At 40.7% G+C, this 22646-nt stretch overlaps 1 protein-coding gene across 7 annotated transcripts in view; it reads left to right on the forward strand.

The window, feature by feature from the left end:
* LOC127665127 (ankyrin repeat domain-containing protein 26-like) overlaps window positions 1–22646 on the forward strand; it is a 94794-nt gene that overhangs the window by 25681 nt on the left and 46467 nt on the right. For all 7 annotated transcript variants that reach the window (XM_052157562.1, XM_052157559.1, XM_052157558.1 and 4 more), the window contains one exon: window positions 20926–21052. In XM_052157562.1, the coding sequence (XP_052013522.1) occupies window positions 20927–21052 (126 nt within the window). In that variant the 5' untranslated portion in view covers window position 20926. The remainder of the gene's footprint in view (window positions 1–20925; window positions 21053–22646) is intronic.

Genomic DNA, 22646 nt, shown 5'->3' on the forward strand with positions numbered 1-22646 from the left:
ATAACAGCCAACCAACCAACAAACAAAACAACAAAAATATTGTGATGTAAACAGGAATCTGTATGCTTTCTTTCATTTATGAAACTTTCCTTTTCTGTTTTTTTCTCTGTATGTTAAGGTGAGTGTCTATTGCTGTGTGAATGGGTGTGTTGTGGGCTTGTAGGGGCTATAGGTCACAGGACAATGCCTATGGTTCTTCATGCCTTTTGAAAAGTTTGTTTTGTCTTTTTTTAGAATGTTATGTAGCCACACTAGCAGCAAATTTCATCACCTGCTTCTGTATCCCTAGTGCTGCAATTGAAAGCTTCACCACATCTGCCTGTCTAAGACAGGGTATCCTGTGAGGCCCTGGCTTTCCTGGAACTAGCATTGTAAACCAAGCTGTCTTGGAACCCAGAGAAATCCACCTCCTCTGCCTCCAGAGGACTAGGGTTTAAGGCTAGCACTATCATTGCTTGGCCACAGCAGTCATTTTTAATGTGGGTTTTGGGATTTAAACACAGCAGGTCAAGCGTGTCGCTGACTGAACCATCTCTCTATCCAAACCCTTATTTTTCTGTATTGTATTTTGTCTTGTGATAGTGTCTCTTATAGTGCTGCTGGCCTTGAACTCACTATGCCTGTTGGAGGTCCTTTGACTACATTGGGAAATTAAGATAACAAATTCAAAAGCCTAGTGATAACAGAGAAGTTTTAAATCTACAATACATCACAAAGGGAACTCCGGCATAGAGAAAAACATTAATGGCCAAGGTACTGACTTGGAATAAGAGAGTGGGTTTTAAAAACCTATACAGAGACATTCTGGTTCTCTTCTCCTATAGATAGGCCTATAGACATGCATCCTTCTAGGTTTCCTATCTAATTGTCCTATGACAAAAGGCTCATCCAATAAAAAAATTAGGACTTAAGAGTGGTCCCTTCTAATTGCTGGCTTCCCTACCCTGGCTAAGTGGCTAGGCCTTCCTTCTTGTAGCTTCCTGGAACAAATGAAGCTAACCAGATTGTCTGTAATTCCACTGGACTCCAGCTCACTTCATCCTAAAAATGGACCAAAGCATTCTGTGTCTTATGCTCCTTATCCTTCTCTGACATCTCCTAAGTGCTGGGCTTTTTTCTATATCTTTTGAGTCCATAAAGTGTTTCCTGAGGAGCATGACATAGGTTACATGGTAAGGTTGCTAGACACAGTTAGCAAAGAATCAAGTTGTGTTTTTCCTGAAAATGGATCTTGTTTATGAGATGGTCATGATTCTCAGCCTATTTCTTCCCCTGTATGTCCTCTTCATATTCTTGTTCTGTCTGCAAAGTCTCTTTTGGGGAAGGTGCTTCCGGAGAAGGCTTCTGATACTCCTAATGCAAGTGGGCCAGAACCTCTAAACAGGCAAGGACTTCATCCAAGACTGACATTGATCATTTCCTGGCTTTATGGTATGTCCCACAGGGATGAAGAAAAGGAAAACCTGAGAGAGGAAACTGACTCTGGGAAAGGGTAAAAGTTGGGAACAAGTGTCTCAGCAAGGGGCTGAGCTCCTGGGAGTGGCACCGGGGGAACCCTGAAGCACTGGAAGAGAATGTGATTTCCAGTGTAGACAAGACTCCCTGGCTGTCAAAGCTGTTAGGAGACTGGATGCAGTAAATGTTGAAGGACAAGCAAACAGATATTGCTGAGTGGTGAGCTTCCCAGGCTAAGCTGTGCTGCCACACCGAATGGAATGGAGAAAGGGTGCTAGGAGGAAGAAGATGGGGACCCTGTTCTTATGCAAATTAAAGAGTAGGTGGTTTTCTGATACCTTGTCTTGTCCAAGCAGTCCATTAATATGCCACTGGGTCTTTCTTCTAAACTTACAATTTTTGTGGTTACAAAGTTTCAACATGTAATAGTTGTGAAAGCAACTAAAGGTGAGACCTAGTTGCCTGTACCTTTCTGGACTAGGATGGGATCCTGGACATAGACACAAAGACAAAATGATATGTCTAAGGCTTGAGTGAGGCAGGACTAGGACCCAAGCTTGCTTTCAACTTCTCCATCTGTGCTGGTTCTCATCATATCATCTAGTACCTGTCCTATACATGCATGCATGATATTTTTTGGTCCAACATCCAGCTTACCTGCTCTGAGCTCAGCCTAGGCTCCTTCAGATTGCAGTGACCATTGTAAAGCACTGTCAGGAGAGGAGCCAGTTCCAGAAGGGCCCAGAGAGAAGGTAGCAGTGTGGAGGCTTCCCAGGTACCATGAAGGAACTGAGAACCTTCCACAGGGCCTAAATACAAGCAGAGCCCAGCCAAGTTTTTCCTTTCAGTCTCTGGAAGAATGTTCTCACAGGTTTCCAAAGAGAAAAAAGTCTGTTTGGGAAGATTGCAAGCCTCCCCCAGAGGTGTTCAAGAAGATAAAACTGGGTATGGTAGATGACTTGAGAGGTGGGAGCAGGAGTTCAAAGTCACTCCTGGCCACACAGCCAGTTAGAGGCCCACATGGGCTACAAGAGACATCTCAAAACACAAGAGGGAGGGGAGAAGATCAGGTGGTGTGTCATGCTAGAGGATATTCAAATGTGAGGAAAATGCTTTTCAGTCCTTGTGTTGGATGAATTTCTGCCCCTAACACACCATAATATTTGGGAGGACATTTCCATTAGCAGGCAGGAGACATTTTCCCAAAATGCAAGAAAAAGTGACAAAGCTTGTTAGAATGTAATAGGTTAATTTCTCTCTCTCTTTACCCCTAGCAATGCCCTCTCCCTCTTCCCACCTCTCTGTGTGTCTGTTTTCCCTGAATGTCTATGCTCAACACCTGCATGCAGTACCTGCAGAGGCCAGGAGATGGCAGCATATTGGATGTAAATAGAGTAATGAATGGTTCTCAGCTCCCCTGTTGGTACTGGAACTCAAACCCCAGTTCTCTACAAGGACAGCAAATGCTCATTACAGGGATCGCTCTATCCCTCAAATCCCTACATTCAAATTTGAATGGGGATTTGAACTCAGGTCCTCATGCTTATTCGGCAAGCACTTTATCATCTGAGCCCCCATCCAGAGATTTTGAGAAACCATGTAAGCCCAGCGATGTGTTGCCAGGTGAATTTATCAGACAGCTAAGAGGAAGTATTGAAATAAGGAGAAAAGCAAGGTTGTCATGGAGCTTCTTGCCTGGGTTTAAGATGAAAAAGGTCTCATCTGGTCCTTGGTTGGCTGTAGGTGGAATGGGGAACCTGCAGGGATACTTATCTGTTAATATAATAGGAAAGTCAGGAAGAAGCGTTATGTGGACAAGAGATGATGAACTTGATTTTACACCATGCTTCATAGACTTTAGCTTTGAATCCAAAACTCAGGCATAACCTGGTATGGTGTTTTTCACCTGCAATCCCAGCACTGGGGACTAAGGTAAGAAGATCCTAATTTTCAAGAACATAGAGAGAACATAACTAACAAAAAGAAAAACGGTTAACAGGTGACATGACAGAGCCTCAGGCCAGACCTGATTCAGCTCTACTCTCCACACCCAGCAGGGACCTACAGCTGCTATTTCTAGATTGTACTTTCTGTCCACTAGATCCCCTGGACTTTGAAATGCAGCAGTTGGCTCAGGAAACCTCCATAAGTTAAGGAGAAGAGTGCAGAAGTTGAAGGCAGAGTGTTAACTGGTGGCTTGTAGAATGTCAAACCAGAAACAACTTAGCTTTCTGTAAAAGGACACCTTCCTGTCTGGAGCCCACATGGACTTCTATGACAATTAAGCACAAGTCTATCACAGTGTTGCCCCCCCCCCCAACCATTCCAAACACACATATAAGACTTGTGATCCAGCCAGCAGGGAGCAGCTGGTACAGTTAGTCATCAGAAGACTTATGCAGAGCCTTGAGAGAGCTCTGATGTGTATTGGAGTTCTCCGTTCCCCGGAGGAGAAGTTTGGATCAAGGAAGAGCACTGTGCACTCTTCTGTCCACCTGCATCCACCTTTACTGACATTTTCTGGAGGGTCATAGAGCTATTCAATGAGTATTGATTTGTGGGGCCCAACACTTAACTGATATCACTAACTGGTGATTGTTTTGATTTCCAGTTCTACACCTTCCTCACATAGCAGTGCTGTGAATAGGTCTCATCTCCCGTGCATGCCCTCTTGTTAGTGTCCCTGTGGCCCTTGGCCTGTTGTGGTACAGACTCAGGACCAACATGCTTGGTGTAAGAAGAATATGGGTCCATGAAGGAAGTGCTGAGAGATCTGGTCCTTCTGAAATCCAACCATGTGTTAGAAGTTCCATAGAGGGACTGGTCTGCAGCCAGCCTCTTGGCACACCTATGAGAAGGAGCATAGTTTCCAGGCATCAAAACAAATAAAAACAGAAAATTGACTCAGACTTGTTCATCTGCTTGTTAAAGAACCTGCTGCCTCTCCCTGTGCCCAGCAGAGGGTGTACTGGGGCTGTTCAGCATGGAAAGTTGGGGCTGCCCTTCCTTCAGGGTATGCCACAATTGCCCAGGTACTGTAGGATTCCCCAAGGTGGAAGGAGGTAGGTAACTTCTATCTAGTCTGGTTAGGTCCCTGACAGCCAGGTGACCCTGGAAATTCATCTGTTGTTCTCATTCAGTGTGTGTGTGTGTGTGTGTGTGTGTGTGTGTGTGTGTATGTATGTATGTATGTATGTAGATTGTCAGGCAGGCTGTGAGGCCTTGGCCAACTGGGTTTTTGTTTGAACTTCTAATATTTTCTATAACCGTGTATGATGTGTTGGGTTGGGGTGTGTATCTGGGTGTCAGAGGACAATGGTGTGGAGTCAGGTCTCTCCTTCTTCCTTCAAGAGTTCTGAGGATAGATCTCGGGTCACCAAATTACAAAGCCAGTTCCTTTGTCCCCAAGCCCAATTTGGGCTTGTCTTCAGTCTGCTCCCAGGAGACCGTTTCTGTGTCCATCTCTGACGTGTGGGATATGACAGGCCCATCTAAGCACCTGAATACTGTCCACAGTCATCTTGGCTGTTTTTCTTGAAGGACCTGAGGGTGATCTTGGCCCTTGAATTTGGATTGCCTGAAATCTGAGACCCACAGGCTGTGAGACTCTAGATTTTAATGGCTGCTTCTATTTCTTTAGGGGTTATAGAACTATTTAATTTGTTTCCTTGTTTTAACTTTGGTAAGTATTTATCTAGAAAATCATCCATTTCCTTAGATTTTCCAAATTGTTGGAGAAGATGCTTTTCCAGTAAGACCTGATGACTTAAGTTTCCTCAGTGTCTGTTATTAGGTTTCCCTTTTCATTTCTGTTTTGTTAGTATGGATATTATCTCTCTGACTTTTATTTAGTTTGGATAACGATTTGTCCATCTTGTTGATTATTCTCTAAGAACCAGCTCTTAGCTTGGTTGATTCATTGTCCTGTTGTCTTTGTTCCTAATGAATCGATTTCAGTCCCGAGTTTGATTATTTTCAGTGCCTACTTTTTGGTGTGTTTGCTTCTATTTCTAGAACTTTAAAAATAGGTGTATATTTAAATTTTTATTATGAGAGATCTACTTTTTTTTAATGAATGCACTTAGGGCTATGATCTTTCCTTTTAGCACTGATTTCATTGTGTCCCATAGAATTTGGTATGTTGTGCCTTCACTTTCATTTAATTTACAAAGGCTTTGATGTCTTTATTTCTTCTTTGACTTACTGGACATGAAGTAGAGAGGAAGAAAAAGAAATATGTTGTTGTTGTCACTGCTTCTGATATCATCAAAGTCATCTTCCTCACCTCGTGACTCCAGCCCAATCCCCATAGACCATAGTGGGGGATCAGGGGCTTTTCCCCTTAGAAATGAAGGCAAACAGAGGGCAGAGTGACTGACATGTTTTAGGTAAGTGTTGTTGGAGATTAAAGCAGTGCAGGCTTGAGGAGGCTCCAAGGCTAGTAAAGATAATTTCCCAGATCAGGTCTTGTGCATGCATAGCAAGCATGCTGAGAACCTCTATCACAACTGTTGGACCTAGGCTTTCCCATTGGTCAGAGTGCACATGCCTGTGTTTAGATGCATTGCTTAGTAACAGTCGGATAGAAGTCAGTTGACAGGAGTAACTGCCTGGACTCTATCCTACTGAGCTTGCTTGTGGGTGATTTGTCCTAGTGTTGCTGGCAGTGGTGACAAGACTCATTTGCAGGTCTATATCAGTGTGTTGGTTCTGAGGGTGTCTAAGAGCCAAGAGAGAGGGGAGGGGTTGTGGTGACTTGGGGTGACTCGGAGTGGGTGGGTGGGTGGGGAGCTCCACCATGAACTTCTTGTGCTGCTAGAATCAAAGGCCATCTTCCCTTGGATCCTCCACCAGCCAGAGGGAGTCCTTCGCAGGCCATGTCAAAGTGGTACTGGCCTCTCTTCCCTCAGAGGGATCAAAAGCTACAAAGCCTTCAGCAAGATCCACAAGGCTGCTACCCAGGGTGATGTTGCCACAGTAGAGCACAGACTCATACTTAGGAAAAATGACATCAATGACCGAGACAGCAATGACAGGTGTCTGGGGCTGGGAGTAGGGAAAAGGGGCAGGCTGGGAGGCAGGTGGAGAAAGAAATGTGTCAGCTTCCCTAAGTGGCCCCAGTGTCTAGGAGTAGGAGGAACTGCCAATGTTCGCAGGGCTACTGACTAGTATGCTGACCTTTGTCGCTAAGATTTCATGGTAATCTTAGTGCTTGGCAGTTATTCCACTGCTCTGGGAAGTGGGGTGGGGGAAGGGCGGAAGGCCCTGCTGACCTAGAGCTGTTCACCACAAAAAGCCCCTGGTTCTTGAATTCATTAATGTTGTAGTATCCAGACCTCCTCTTTTCTGTGACTGATGTACCTGTTTCTCTCCCAGGCACTGTAGTAGGTTGGCCTCATTTTCATCCACATGTCCTTCAGTTTATTATATACACAAAATAATTAGACAAAATCATTTTAGTTGCAGTTTTCTGAAATTAAGATAGAGATTATATTTATTTCAAATACAGGTTTTCTCTCTATTTATACAAGTTTTCCATCAAGAGGTTTAATGGCTGCAGTCATAGTAGTGAGCAGGAACGTGTAACTTTAGCAATGAAAAGTTGTTCATTTAATTTGATATTGGCAGTTTGTTTGCTGCATATTGCTTTTATTATGTTTAGGTATGGGACTTGCATTCCTGATTATTTTAATACTTTTAACATGAAAAGGTGTTATATTTTGTCAAAGGCTTTTTCAGCATCTAATGAGATGAGCATTGATTTTTTTTCTTTGAGTTTGTTTATATAGTTAGTGAATTTTCATATATTGAACCAACCTTGCATCCCTGGGATGAAGCCTACTTGGTCATGCTGAAAGATGTCTTTGATATGTTCCTAGATTCGGTTTGCTAGTATTTTATTGAGTACTTTTCCATTGATGATTGCAAGTCAAATTGATCTGAAGTTCTCTTTACTGGGTCCTTGTTTGGTTTATGTATCAGAGTAATTGTGGCTTCACAGTATTAATTAGGTAGTGCTCCTTCTGTTTTACTTTCATGAAATAGTTTGAGGAGTGTTGGCATTAGCTTTTCTTTGAAGGGCTGATAGAATTCTGCCCAGAAGCCATCTGGCCCTAGGCTGTTTTTGTTTGCCAGCTTTTTAATGTCATCTTCTATTTCCTTAGGGGATATGGGCCTGTTTAGATAGTTTACATGCTCTTGTTTACCTTTAGTATGTAGTATCTGTTTAGAAAAATCATCCATATTTAGATTTTCCAATTTTGCTGGAAATAAAACAAAATTTTGTTGCGTATAGGCTTTTGTAGCATGGTCTGATGAGTTTTATGGTATTTTTATTAGATATTTTCTTTATTTACATTTCAAATGTTATCCACTTTCCGGGTTTCCCTCTGAAAACATCCCACCCAAATTCCTTCTCCCCTTGCTCATCAACACACCCACTCCTGCTTCCCTGTCCTGAAATTCCCCTATTCTTGGGCATCTAGCCTTCTAAGGACCAAGGGCCTCTCCTCCCTTTGATGTCCAGCAAAACCATCCTCTGCTACATGTGCAGCTAGATCCATTGGTCCCTCTTTGTGTACTCTCTGGCTGGTAGTTTAGTCCCTGGAAGGTCTGGGGGGTACTGGTTGGTTAATATTGCTGTTCCTACTATGGGGCGGCAATCTCCTTCAGTTCCTTGTGTCCTTTCTCCAGCTCCTCCATTGAGGAATTTGTGCTTAGTCCAATGGTTGGCTGAGAGCACCAACATCTATATTTGTCAGGTACTGGTAGAGACTCTCAGGACACAGCTATATCAGGCTCCTGTCAGCAAGTACTCTTTGGCATCCACAATAGTGTCTGGGTTTGGTGACTGTATGTTTTATGGATCCCCAGGTGGAGCTGTCTCTGAATAGCCTTTCCTTCAGTCTCTACTCCACAGTTTGTCTCTCTGTATCTCTTACCATGGGTATTTTGTTCCCTTTTAAGAAGTACCAAAGTATCCACACTTTTGTTTTCCTTCTTCTTGGGGTTCATTTGGTCTGTGAATTGTACAGTAGGTATTCAAAGCTTCTGGACTAATATCCACTTATCAGTGAATGCATACCATGTGTGTTCTTTAATGATTCGGTTAACTCACTCAGGATATTTTCTAGTTCCATCCATCTGCCTAAAAATTTCATGAATTCGCTGTTTTTAATAGCTGAATAGTACTCCATTGTGTAAATGTACCACATTCTTTGCATCCATTCCTCTATTGAGGGACATCTGGGTTGTTTCCAGCTTGTGGCTATTATAAATAAGGTTGCTATGAACATAGTGGAGCATGTGTCCATATTACTTGTTGGAGCTTCTTCTGGGTATATACCCAGGAGTGGTATAGCTGGGTCCTCCCTAGTACTATTTCCATTTTTCAGAAGAATTGCCAGACTGATTTCCAGAGTGATTGTACAGCTTGTAATCCCACCACCAGTGGAGGAGTGTTACTCTTTCTCCACATTCTCTCCAGCAACTGCTGTCACCTGAGTTTTTTATCTCAGCCATTCTGACAGGTGTGATGTGAAATTTCAGGGTTGTTTTGATTTTCAATTCCCTGATGGCTAAGGACTTGGAACATTTCTTTAGGTGCTTCTCAACCATGCAGTATTCCTCAGTTGAGAATTCTTTGATTACCTATGTACACCCTTTTTTATATTGTTATTTGGTTCTCTGGTGTCTTCTTTTTGAGTTCCTTGTATGTATTAGATATTAGCCCTCTATCCGATGTAGGGTTGGTAAAATCGTTTCCCAATTTGTTCATTGCATTTTTTCCTACTGACAGTGTCCTTTGTCTTACAGAAGCTTTGTAGTGTTATAAGGTCCCATTTGTCTATTCTTGATCTTAGAGCATAAGTTATTGGTGTTCTGTTCAGGAAATTTTCTGCTGTTCCCTTGTGCTTGAGGGTTTTCTCTTCATTCTCTTCTTTTTTTTTTTCTTTTTTTTTTATTGAATATCATTTTCATTTACATTGCCCAAGGAAAAACCTTTCCTGATTTCCCCCCTCCCCAAAGACCCCCAACTCCTCCTTCCTCCCCCTGCCTCCACATACATGCTCCTCCACCCAGCACACTCCCACCTTCCCCACTCGGTTTCCCTTTGTTGGGGCCTCTGTTGAGCCTTTACCTGACCAAGGACCATTCCTCCCACTGATACCCAACAAGGCCTTCCTCTGAAACATTTTTGGCTGGAACCATGTGTGTCCCTTGGTTGATGGTTCAGTCTCTGAGAGTCTTGGGGCATCTGGGTGGCCGAAATCATTGTTCTTTCCATGGGGCTTTAAAACCCTTCAGATCCTCTGGACTACCTTCCAGTTCTTCCATTGGGGACCCCATTCCCAGTCCAACAGTTGGTTGCTAGCATCTGCCTCAGTATTTGTAAGGCTCTGGCAGGGCCCCTCCAGAGCCAACCATGGCATGCTCCTTTTGGTATATACTTCTTGTTGTCCATAGTAGTGTCCGGGTTTGGTGACTGTTTATAGGATCAATTCCAAGGTAGGGCAGTCTCTGGCTGGCCATTACTTCAGTCTCTGCTCCACACATTATCTCCCTTATTGCTCCTGTGAGTATTTTGTTCCCTTTCTTTGAGGAACCAAAGCACCCTCACTTAAGTCCTCCTTCTTCTTGAGCTTCCTGTGCTGGGTGAATTGTAACTTGTTTATTTTGAGCTTTTGGCCTAACATCCTCTTATTAATGAGTGCATACCATGTGTGTTCTTTGGTGACTGGGTTGCCTAACTCAGGATGACACTTTCTAGTCCCATCTATTTGCCTAAGAATTTCATGAATTCATTGTTTTTAATAGATGAATAGTACTCCATTGTGTATATATACCACATTTTCTGTATCCATTTCTCTTTTGAGGGACATCTGGGTACTTTCTAGCTTCCCCTCATTGTATTGGAGTTTTTCTTCTATTATTCTCTGTAGTGTTGGGTTAATGAAAAGATATTGTATAAATTTGGTTTTGTGATGGAATATCTTTGTTTCTTTATCTATGGTAATTGAGAGTTTTGCTGGTACAGTAGCCTGGGCTGGCAACCTTTGTTTTCTTAGGATATATATGACATCTGCCCAGGATCTTTGGGTGTTAGAGTCTCTGTTGAGAATCTGGAATAATTCTGATAGGTCTGACTTTATATGTTACTTTACCTCTTTGTTTTACCACTTTTAATATTCTTTCTTTGTTCTGTTCATTTTGTTGTTGGATTTTTAGGTGACAGGAAGAATTTATTTTCTGGCCCAATATTTTTTGTGATCTGTAAAATTCCTATATGTTTATTTGTATTTCTTTTTTATGTTAGGGATGGTTTCTTCTATAATTTTTTTGAAGATGTTTACTGTCTCTTTGAGTTTGGAATCTTTACTCTCTTCTATACCTATTTTTCTTAACTTTGGTCTTTTCATTGTGACCTGGATTTCTTGAATATTTTGACCTAGAAGCTTTTTCTTTATGTATTTTCCTTGACTATTGTGTCAATGTCTCTTGTGCTATCTTTTACACCTGAGATTCTCTCTTCTATTTCTTTTATTCTATTGATGATGTTGTTTTATTCTGTGACTCCATGGTTGTCTAACATCATGTTTTCTTTAATGTTTCTATTTCCATTTTTTGATCCAGGATTTTTTTTTCCAGTTCGTTGGATGTATCAGAATTCCCAGGTGGCCCAGGTTGCTCTAGGTGTGTGCTGAGTGTATGGGGATCCAGAGCACAGGCTCAGCTCCCAGGTGCCAGTGCAAACTACCATAATAGTGGTCTTATCATGGGAAAATAAAACAAATAAATGAAGCAAGTGAGAAAGAAAAGTTTTTCTTACTCCAGCAATTGTCAGCTTGTAATAACAATTAAGTAAGAGTTGAGGCCTTGTAGTGGCTGGTTTTGTGTGTCAACTTGACATAGGCTGGAATGATCACAAAGAAAGGAGCTTCAGTTGGGAAAGTGAGTCCATGAGATCCAGCTTTGGTGCATTTTCTTGGTTGGTGATCAAGGTGGGAGGGCCCTTGTGGGTGATGCCATCCCTGGTCTGGTAGTCCTGGGTTCTATAAGAAAGCAAGGTGAGCAAGCCAAGGGAAGCAAGCCAGCAAGTAACATCCCTCCATGGCCTCTGAATCAGCTTCTGCTTCCTGATCTGCTTGAGTTCCAGTTCTGACTTCCTTTGGTGATGAATAGCAATGTGGAGATGTAAGCTGAATAAACCCTTTCCTCCCCAACTTGGTTCTTGGTCATAATATTTGTGCAGGAATAGAAACCCTGTCTAAAACAAATTGGTTACAGGAATGGTGTTCCTTTGACATCCTGACCATGTTTTGCAGAGGACTATGTGAGGATTTTGGAACTTTGTGCTAAAAGAACCATTCAGTGTTAAGAGCCTCGTGGGATGTTTTGTAGGAAGATGATGTTGTGTAAGATAATGTTGAGAACAGTGCAGAAGATGGAGGCCCAGCTTGTGAAATTTCAGAGGGAAGGTTAAAGACTCTTATCAAGGTCATTGCTATTTGATTGTGATGATTCTGTGGTTTTGGTTAGCTGGGACAGAAGAATTTGCTGTGATTAACATGATAACAGAACTATGGAAGAATGCCTTTGTGTTACTGGGACTATCAATGCTGGTTAGCTGGAACTACGAAATTAGTGGTGATTAAGAAGAGACCAGCATCACTGAGGTGAAATCAATTGAGAAGAGTTTTCTGAGAGCACAGAGGCTGTGTCCCATAGATAGTCAATGTTGTACCTTGTACTGTGGTTGGCCTTGGTAATGTATATGAGTCACCCAAGGTAGTGCTGGTTTTGAAGGCATGAAGGGGTCATGAAGAGCAGCTGAGGCTCGGCACTGTGAGAGACAGTGGAAAGTCATTGGTGAAAGGTGCCTTCTCACTTGCAATTGATGGCCCAGGACTGAAGGGGTAATTCAAAGGAGCTGAGGCTTGTCTATGAAGAGAAAAGCTTATGAGAGGCTATTGGTGAAGTCTAGTTACAGGGGAAGACAGCAGTGTTTTGGAGATGTCAGTACCATGAGATGATCTCCAATAACATTAGTAGCAGTGGGGTACAGGCATCTGGAGCCTAGAAGACAAGCTGTGTGCTACAAAGGACAGGTCTTGAGTAGTGACCCAAGCCCTTGAAGGACACTAGAAGATCTTGAGTGGATCTCAACAATGGGACGATTGGAGGTTGATTTTGTTTTTGATTGTGACTGTGCCCTCTTGAAGGAATAAAGTATTTTAATTGAGCCCACAGTTAAAAGATTTTAGTTGTACAATGACTTTGGATTTTAAAAGAGAATGGATTTTTTAAAAAGGATTAAACTTTTAATATGTACAGACTGTGGGACTTTTAAAGTTGTTTTGGTCTTGGGGATGAATAAGAAACTAGGGGTTGAGGCTTAATAGTGATTTGTTTGTATGTCAGGTTGACAAGGGGACAATTGTAGTGGCTGATTTTATGTATCAACTTGACATAGGCTGGAGTTATCACAGAGAAAGGAGCTTCAGTTGGGAACGTACCTTCATGAGATCCAGCTGTGGTGCATTTTCTTGGTTGGTGATCAAGGTGGGAGGGCCCTTGTGGGTGGTGCCATCCCTGGTCTGGTAGTCCTGGGTTCTATAAGAAAGCAAGATGAGCAAGCCAGGGGAAGCAAGCCAGAAAAAAACATCCCTCCGTGGCCTCTGTATCAGCTTCTGCTTCTTGACCTGCTTGAGTTCCATCCCTGTATTCCTTTGTTGATGAACAGCAATGTGGATTCTAAGCTGAATAAACCCTTTCCTCTCCAACTTGCTTCTTGGTCATGATGTTTGTACAGGAATAGAAACCCTGATTAAGACAGGCCTGGAGATAATCTACTAGACTGGTGCTGAAATTTTGGCTAGTGTTTTTGTGTGTAGGTCTACTGGCAGTTCATGAGTGTGATAGCCAAGTCTGGAAGACAACATTTCACAGTACTCCTCCTCACCCTCTGATCTGACCTCCCTTCTGACTCCTCTCTGATGCTGTCTGAGCCTTGGGTGTATTTAGGCAGTTTGTTTTTATAACTTTCCTATTTGGAGCTGAGTATCCATCTCTCATTCTCAGGACTTTGAATAGCTGTGCATATGTTCACCAGTTGCTGTCTCTTGGTAAGTTGAGCACAGCCCAGATCTCACTTCAGCTCTAATCATGCCGGCTATGGGTGTTCTGATGAACAAGTTGTAATTTTTTTGACAATATCAGAAATGTATAAATTGATTCTTATCACTGTTAACCCTTGTATTCTCTCTAGTTTCTCTCCTACCTCTTGTTAATCCCCACTCTTTATTACAGATTTGTTCCTTACATTCCACTTTCTTGTTTTGTTTCGTGACCCACTGAGTTTAATTATGACCATGGGTGGGTAGCCTGGTTGGCACGCCCATGGATATACAGCTGAAAGCAATGATTACTCTCCCAGCATCTTGCATGCCAGTAGTTCACAAGGGAAGTGTGAGACTCCATAAACTCCTTCCCTCTCCCTGATCATTCATTGAGTTTTGCCTAGTCATCCTTGATTGTAATGACTGAAGTGACCAGAAGATGGCAGTAAATAGATCTCCTCTTTTTCCTCCTACATTCTTTCTTTTCTGTGATGGTCTCTGGGCTTTGTGCAACATAACTCCATTTTAGCTATAAGACAATATCTTAAAGCAAGTCCCCTCTTCCCTTGGTGGTTTTTTTCAAACCACCTTCCCCAATGAAGTCCTATGCATAAATTCATCTCCTAAACCTATTATATATATATAGTTTTGTTTTATTCGATATATTTTTTATTTACATTTCAAATGATTTCCCCCTTTCTAGCCCCCCACTCCCTGAAAGTCCCGAAATCCCCCTTCTCTCCCCCTGTCCTCCTACCCACCCCTTCCCACTTCCCCGTTCTGGTTTTGCCAAATACTGCTTCACTGAGTCTTTCCAGAACAAGGGGCCACTCCTCCTTTCTTCTTGTACCTCATTTGATGTGTGGATTATGTTTTGGGTATTCCAGTTTTCTAGGTTAATATCCACTTATTAGTGAGTGCATACCATGATTCACCTTTTGAGTCTGGGTTACCTCACTTAGTATGATGTTCTCTAGCTCCATCCATTTGCCTAAGAATTTCATGAATTCATTGTTTCTAATGGCTGAATAGTACTCCATTGTGTAGATATACCACATTTTTTGCATCCACTCTTCTGTTGAGGGATACCTGGGTTCTTTCTAGCATCTGGCAATTATAAATAGGGCTGCTATGAACATAGTAGAGCATGTATCCTTATTACATGGTGGGGAATCCTCTGGGTATATGCCCAGGAGTGGTATAGCAGGATCTTCTGGAAGTGAGGTGCCCAGTTTTTGGAGGAACCGCCAGACTGATTTCCAGAGTGGTTGTACCAATTTGCAACCCCACCAGCAGTGGAGGAGTGTTCCTCTTTCTCCACATCCTCTCCAACACCTGCTGTCTCCTGAATTTTTAATCTTAGCCATTCTGACTGGTGTAAGGTGAAATCTCAGGGTTGTTTTGATTTGCATTTCCCTAATGACTAATGAAGTTGAGCATTTTTTAAGATGCTTCTCCGCCATCTGAAGTTCTTCAGGTGAGAATTCTTTGTTTAACTCTGTACCCCATTTTTTAATAGGGTTGTTTGGTTTTCTGGAGTCTAACTTCTTGAGTTCTTTATATATATTCGATATTAGCCCTCTATCTGATGTAGGATTGGTGAAGATCTTTTCCCAATTTGTTGGTTGCCGATTTGTCCTCTTGATGGTGTCCTTTGCCTTACAGAAACTTTGTAATTTTATGAGGTCCCATTTGTCAATTCTTGCTCTTAGAGCATACACTATTGGTGTTCTGTTCAGAAACTTTCTCCCGGTACCGATGTCCTCAAGGGTCTTCCCCAGTTTCTTTTCTGTTAGCTTCAGAGTGTCTGGCTTTATGTGGAGGTCCTTGATCCATTTGGATTTGAGCTTAGTACAAGGAGACAAGGATGGATCAATTCCCATTCTTCTGCATGCTGACCTCCAGTTGAACCAGCACCATTTGTTGAAAAGGCTATCTTTTTTCCATTGTATGTTTCAGCCTCTTTGTCAAGGATCAAGTGGCCATAGGTTTGTGGGTTCATTTCTGGATCTTCAATCCTGTTCCATTGATCCTCCTGCCTGTCACTGTACCAATACCATGCAGTTTTTAACACTATTGCTCTGTAGTATTGCTTGAGGTCAGGGACACTGATTCCCCCAGACTTTCTTTTGTTGCTGAGAATAGTTTTAGCTATCCTGAGTTTTTTGTTATTCCAGATGAATTTGATAATTGCTCTTTCTAACTCTGTGAAGAATTGAGTTGGGATTTTGATGGGTATTGCATTGAATCTGTATATTGCTTTTGGCAAAATGGCCATTTTAACTCTATTGATTCTACCGATCCATGAGCATGGGAGATTTCCCCATTTTTTGAGGACTTCTTCCATTTCCTTCTTCAGAGTCTTGAAGTTCTTGTCATACAGATCTTTCACATGTTTGGTAAGAGTAACACCAAGATACTTTATACTGTTTGTGGCTATTGTGAAGGGGGTCATTTCCCTAATTTCTTTCTCAGCCTGCTTATCCTTTGAGTATAGGAAGGCCACTGATTTGCTGGAGTTGATTTTATAACATGCCACTTTGCTGAAGTTGTTTATCAGCTGTAGGAGTTCTCTAGTGGAGTTTCTTGGGTCACTTAGGTAGCCTATCATGTCATCTGCAAATAATGACAGTTTGACTTCTTCCTTTCCAATTTGTATCCCTTTGACCTCCTTATGTTGTCAAATTGCCTGAGCTAGTACCTCAAGTACAATATTGAAAAGATAAGGAGAAAGGGGGCAGCCCTGTCTAGTCCCTGATTTTAGTGGGATTGCTTCAAGTTTCTCTCCATTTAGTTTGATGCTTGCTACTGGTTTGCTGTATATTGCTTTTACTATGTTTAGGTATGGGCCTTGAATTCCTGTTTTTTCCAAGACTTTAAGCATGAAAGGATGCTGAATTTTGTCAAATGCTTTTTCAGCATCCAATGAAATGACCATGTGGTTTTTTTTCTTTGAGTTTGTTTATGTAGTGGATTGCATTGATGGATTTCCGTATATTGAAACAACCCTGCATTCCCGGGATAAAGCCTACTTGATTATGGTGGATGATCGTTTTGATGTGTTCTTGGATTCGGTTGGCAAGAATTTTATTGAGTATTTTTGCATTGATGTTCATAAGGGAAATTGGTCTGAAGTTCTCTTTCTTTGTTGGATCTTTGTGTGGTTTTGGTTTCAGCGTAATTGTGGCTTCATAGAAGGAATTGGGTAGTGTTCCTTCTGTTTCTATTTTGTGGAATAGTTTGAAGAGTATTGGTGTTAACTCTTCTTTGAAGGTCTGACAGAATTCTGCACTGAAACCATCTGGTCCTGTGCTTTTTTTTGGTTGGAAGACTTTCTATGATTCCTTCCATTTCTTTAGGCGTTATGGGACTGTTTAGATGATCTATTTGGTCCTGATTTAATTTTGGTATTTGGTATCTGTCAAGGAAATTGTCCATTTCCTCCAGATTCTCCAGTTGTGTCGAGTACAGGCTCTTGTAGTAGGATCTTATGATTTTTTGGATTTCCTCAGTTTCCATTGTTATATCTCCCTTTTCATTTCTAAGTTTGTTAATTTGGATACTTTCTCTGTGCCCTTTGGTCAGTCTGGCTAAGGGTTTATCTATCTTGTTGATTTTCTCAAAGAACCAGCTCCTGGTTTTGTTGATTCTTTGTATGGTTCTCTTTGGTTCTACTTGATTGATTTCGGCCCTGAGTTTGATGATTTCCTGCCTTCTACTCCTCCTGGGTGAAATAGCTTCTTTTTGTTCCAGGGCTTTCAGGTGTGTCATTAAGCTGGTAATGTATGCTCTCTCCATTTTCTTTTTGGAGGCACTCAGGGCTATGAGTTTTCCTCTTAGCACTGCTTTCATTGTGTCCCATAGATTTGGGTATGTTGTGTCTTCATTTTCATTGTGTTCTAAATAGTCTTTAATTTCTATCTTTATTTCTTCCTTGACCAAGGTATCATTGAGTAGAGTATTGTTCAGTTTCCACGTGTATGTGGGTTTTCTGTTGTTTTTGTTGCTATTGAAGACCACTTTTACTCCATAGTGATCTGATAGGAGGCATGGAATTAGTTCGATCTTCTTATATTTGTTGAGGTCTGTCTTGTGACCAATTATATGGTCGATTTTGGAGAAGGTACCATGGGGTGCTGAGAAAAAGGTATATTCTTTTGCTTTAGGATAGAATGTTCTATATATATCTGTTAAATCTAATTGGTCCAAAGCTTCAATTAGTTTCATTGTGTCCCTGTTTAGTTTCTGTGTTCCTGATCGGTCCATTGAGGAAAGTGCAGTGTTGAAGTCACCCACAGTTATTGTGTTAGGTGCAATGTGTGCTTTGAGTTTTAATAAAGTTTCTTTTACGAAAGAAGGTACCCTTGCATTTGGAGCATAGATGTTTAGGATTGGGAGTTCTTCTTGTTGTATTTTTCCTTTGACCAGCAAAAAGTGTCCCTCAGAGTCTCTTTTGATGACTTTGGGTTGAAAGTCAATTTTATCTGATATTAAAATGACTACTCCAGCTTTTTTCCTGAGACCATTTGCTTGTAAAATTGTCTTCCAGCCTTTTACTCTAAGGTAGTGTTTGTCTTTGACCCTGAGGTGTGTTTCCTGTAAGCAGCAAAATGTAGGGTCCTGTTTATGTATCCAGTCAGTTATTCTATGTCTTTTTATTGGGGCATTGAGTCCATTGATGTTAAGAGATATTAAGGAATAGTGATTGTTACTTCCTGTCATTTTTGAAGTTATTTTTTAAATTTGATTGGTTAACTTCTTTTGGATTTGATGAAAGGTTACTATCTTGCTTTTTCCAGGGTGATGTTTCCCTCCTTGTATTGGTGTTTTCATCCTACTATCGTTGTAGGGCTGGGTTTGTGGATAGATATTGGGTAAACTTGGTTTTGTCATGGAATATCTTAGTTTCTCCATCTATGGTGATTGAGAGTTTTGCTGGATATAGTAGTTTTGGCTGGCATTTGTGTTCTCTTAGAGTCTGCATGAGATCTGCCCAGGATCTTCTAGCCTTCATAGTCTCAGGTGAAAAGTCTGCTGTGATTCTGATTGGTCTTCTTTTATATGTTACTTGGCCTTTTTCTCTTACTGCCTTTAATATTCTTTCTTTGTTTAGTACATTTGGTGTTTTGATTATTATGTGACGGGAAGTATTTCTGTTCTGGTCCAGTCTGTTTGGAGTTCTGTAGGCTTCTTGTATATTCATGGGCATCTCTCTCTTTAGGTTAGGGAAGTTTTCTTCCATAATTTTATTGAAGATATTTGCTGGCCCTTTAAGTTGTAAATCTTCACTCTCATCTATGCCTATAATCCTTAGGTTTGGTCTTCTCATTGTGTCCTGGATTTCCTGAATATTTTGGGTTACAAGCTTTTTGCATTTTGCATTTTCTTTAACTGTTGAGTCCATGGTTTCTATGGTATCTTCAGCATCTGAGATTCTTTCTTCTATCTCTTGTATTCTGTTGTTGATATTTGCATCTATGTCCCCTGATTTCTTCCCAAGGCTTTCTATCTCCAAATTTGTCTCCCTTTGAGTTTTCTTAGTTGTTTCTACTTCTGATTTTAGATCCTGGATGGTTTTGCTTAGCTCCTTCACTTGCTTGTTTGTGCTTTCCTGTAATTCTTTAAGAGATTTTTGTGTTTCCTCTTTCATGACCTCAGCCTGTTGACCAAAGTTCTCCTGTATTTCTTTAAGTGTTTTTTGCCTTTCCTCATTATTGGCTTTTGTATTCTTCGGGATTTCTTATATATATATTTTAAAGAAACTTTATATATTTCAGATAAAGTCTTTGACCCATTTGGAGTTAATCCTTGTACATTTGCACAGATACAGGTCTGTTTTTTAGTTCTACATGTGGACATCTCATTTTCCCAGCATCATTTGTTGAAAATGCTTTTTTTTCTCCAGTTTATGATTTTCGTATCTTTGTCAGATATTAAGTGGCTGGCGTTACATGTACATATGTTCAACTCTCAGATTCTTTCCATGTATCTATTTTTGTGGGAAAACCCTATTAGTTGTATTACTGTGCCTTGATAATTTATCTTGGGCTCTGGAAAGCAATTCCTCCAGCATTGTGTTTTTTGCTCAAATGTTTTTGGTACCATATGGTTTCCATTTTCTTTTTTGTAAAGGAAAAGATTATTTTGATGGGGATTGCATTGAATACTTAATAGCTTTTTGTAGAATGGTAATTTTCACAATTTGATTCTACCAATTCACGACCATGTGAAGTCTTTCCATTTCCAAATGTCTTTTCTGCCTATTTCTTCAGAATTTTAAGGACTTAATTGTGAATATCCTTCTACCTGGTTAGGATTATTCTGAGACATTTCATTTCCTTTGAGGCTACTGTGAATGGGAATGTATCCATGATCTCTTTCTCTTACATTTGTTGTTGGTGTATAAAGGAGCTATTGATTTGTGCAGGTTTATTCTGTATCCTGCCACACTTCTGAATATATTATTGGTAGAATTTATCCAGTAGAATTTTATAACTCTTATGTATACTATCATGTCATTTTCCCAACTCATTAGCTGGACCTCTTTCCCTAATTTAACCACTAATCTCACTGTGCTTGCGTTATAGGTCCACCAGTGCTTTGAGCACAGAGTTTTCTTACTTTATCTATTTTTGTTAATTTTTGTTAGAAGTTTATTTTTATTAGATATTAGGGTAGAAACGCCTGCTTGAATCTTAGTACTATTTGAATGGAATACTCTCTTCAACATTTTACTATGGTAGTTATATTTCAGCTATAATCAGTTTTTGCAGACAACAGTTAGATGGAATTTCCCTTTTCTCTCTATCAATAAAATAAAAATAAATATCAAAACAACCAACTAATATAAGAATTTCACATAGCATTATTTTGTTTACATTCTTTTCCCTCAACCAACTCTTCCCAGATTCTCTCTTCCCACACCACCAATCTTCATGTTTTTTCTGTGTTTTGAATACTAAAACAAACCAGAATAGCATGTGCCCCTGGGATTTGCAGGTTTGAAAAATTTATACATGTGCTTCATTTATGTAATAAATCTATCCTGTGTTATAAAGTGATTACATAATTATACTTTAGGAGATGGGCATGGTGATATATGCCTGTGATCTGAGTTCATGGGAGGTGGAGGCAAGAAGAACTAGACTTCACTATTGTCTGTAGCCACATAGCTTGTTTGGAGACAGCATGGGCAAGTAGAAGCCCCATCGTTCAAATAAATTTTAAAAACTCACTCTCTCTCTCTCTCTCTCTCTCTGTGTGTGTGTGTGTGTGTGTGTGTGTGTGTGTGTGTGTTTCTCTCTCTGTCTCTGTCTCTGTCTCTGCCTCTCTCTCTGATCATTTTCCCCAGCATGAAGAACATTTCTAAAATGAGACAAAAGAACTCAAATGAACAAGAAAATGGAAAGTTTACTTGTCCTGAAGATTTAAATGCTAATCAATCTGAAACTGATGAAATTACTACACTAAAACAAAAGGTATGTTTTACTTGGTTTCAGAGTGAAAAACTAGTTACTATAATGCTTTCAGTTATTTTACCCATGAAACAAAGAATTGTAAAAGTTTTATAACCAGAAGTAATTGAGTCTTTTTCTACTCACATATATATGCTATACATTTACTTCTGTCTTTACACTTGGCTGTGACTTAATGCCAGGTCTATGGGAAGGTGGCATATGCCTTTGATTCCAGCACTAAGGAGGCAGATGTAGGGGGATGTTTGTGAGCTTGAGGTCAGCTTTGTCTGCCTGTCAAGTTCTAGCTAGCCAAAGCTATATAGTGAAACCGTTTTCCAACAACAATAAATTAAACCTGGTTGTATACACTTGAATCAATCCTAAATCACGTATCAAGCTACAGATTCTCCATTCTCTTAAATTTCTGCATTTACTTTTTGTCAAGATAGTATGGAAGCATAATACACTTAACATGTCAACACAAGGATCACAGAATAAATAGTTTAACTTACTTCAAGAAGACAATACTATATTGTAGAAACTTTGAAAGTCATGAAATTGAGGTAATATGTCAAAGACAGTCAAGGCAGTAGACTGAATTTCCAATATTAAAAGTCATTTTGTATGATATGAAAATTATGTGGTCCAACATAACATGTTATTGCCTTTGCCAATAAATGAGCTAGAAATAAATATAATAAGGTGTATTAAGTATATCAGAAAATAGAGAAGATGTTCTCAAATTCTTTTTTTGTTGAATATCGTCTTCCTTTACATTGCCAATGGTAAAACCTTTCCCAATATCCCCCCTCCCCTAATATCCCTCCCCCTCCTCCTCCTGCTTCCCCCGTCTCCATGAATATGACCCTCCACCAAACACACTCCCACCTCCACCCCCTCAGTTTCCCTTTGTTGGAGTCTCTGTTGAATCTTTACATGACCAAGGACCATTCCTCTCACTGATGCCCAACAAGGCCTTCCTCTGCCACATTTTTTGCTGGAACCTTGTGTGTCCCTTGGTTGATGGTTCAGTCCCTGGGAGTCTTGGGGCATCTGGGTGGCCAAAATCATTGTTCTTCCCATGGTGCTGTAAACCCCTTCAGCTCCTCTGGACCATCCTTCAGGTCCAACATTGGGGACCCTGTGCCCAGTCCAATAGTTGGTTGGTAGCATCTGCCTCTGTATTTGTAAGGCTCTGGTGGCACCCCTCCAGAGACAACCATGGCATGCTCCTTTTCTCAAATTTTTTATATTGAAAAGACACATTTATTTTACCCAGGAGAAGACTGAAAATGAAGCTGTTCATATTTCAGTATTACAGAGCTTGACTAAACTGTGTTTTAATCAAAGCTTATTCTTAAAAGAATAGTGAATACATTATTCTCTCAGGGTATACAGGTTTGCATACACATGTTATGGCATGCATGTATAATGGCTTGCATGTGAAAGGAGAGGAGAACAAGTGGGAATGAGTTCCCTCCTTCCTGCCATGTGGGTTCTGGGGATCAAACTTACTTTGCCAAGTTTGGAGGCAAGTACATTCTTCAACTTTGAAGTTCACTTTCTCTCCTGATAATGGTTTAAGTCTTAAATTTATTTCCTATCAAGGCTTGAT

The sequence above is a fragment of the Apodemus sylvaticus genome, chromosome 14 (assembly GCF_947179515.1).
Source record: "Apodemus sylvaticus chromosome 14, mApoSyl1.1, whole genome shotgun sequence".
NCBI classification, from domain to species: domain Eukaryota; kingdom Metazoa; phylum Chordata; class Mammalia; order Rodentia; family Muridae; genus Apodemus; species Apodemus sylvaticus.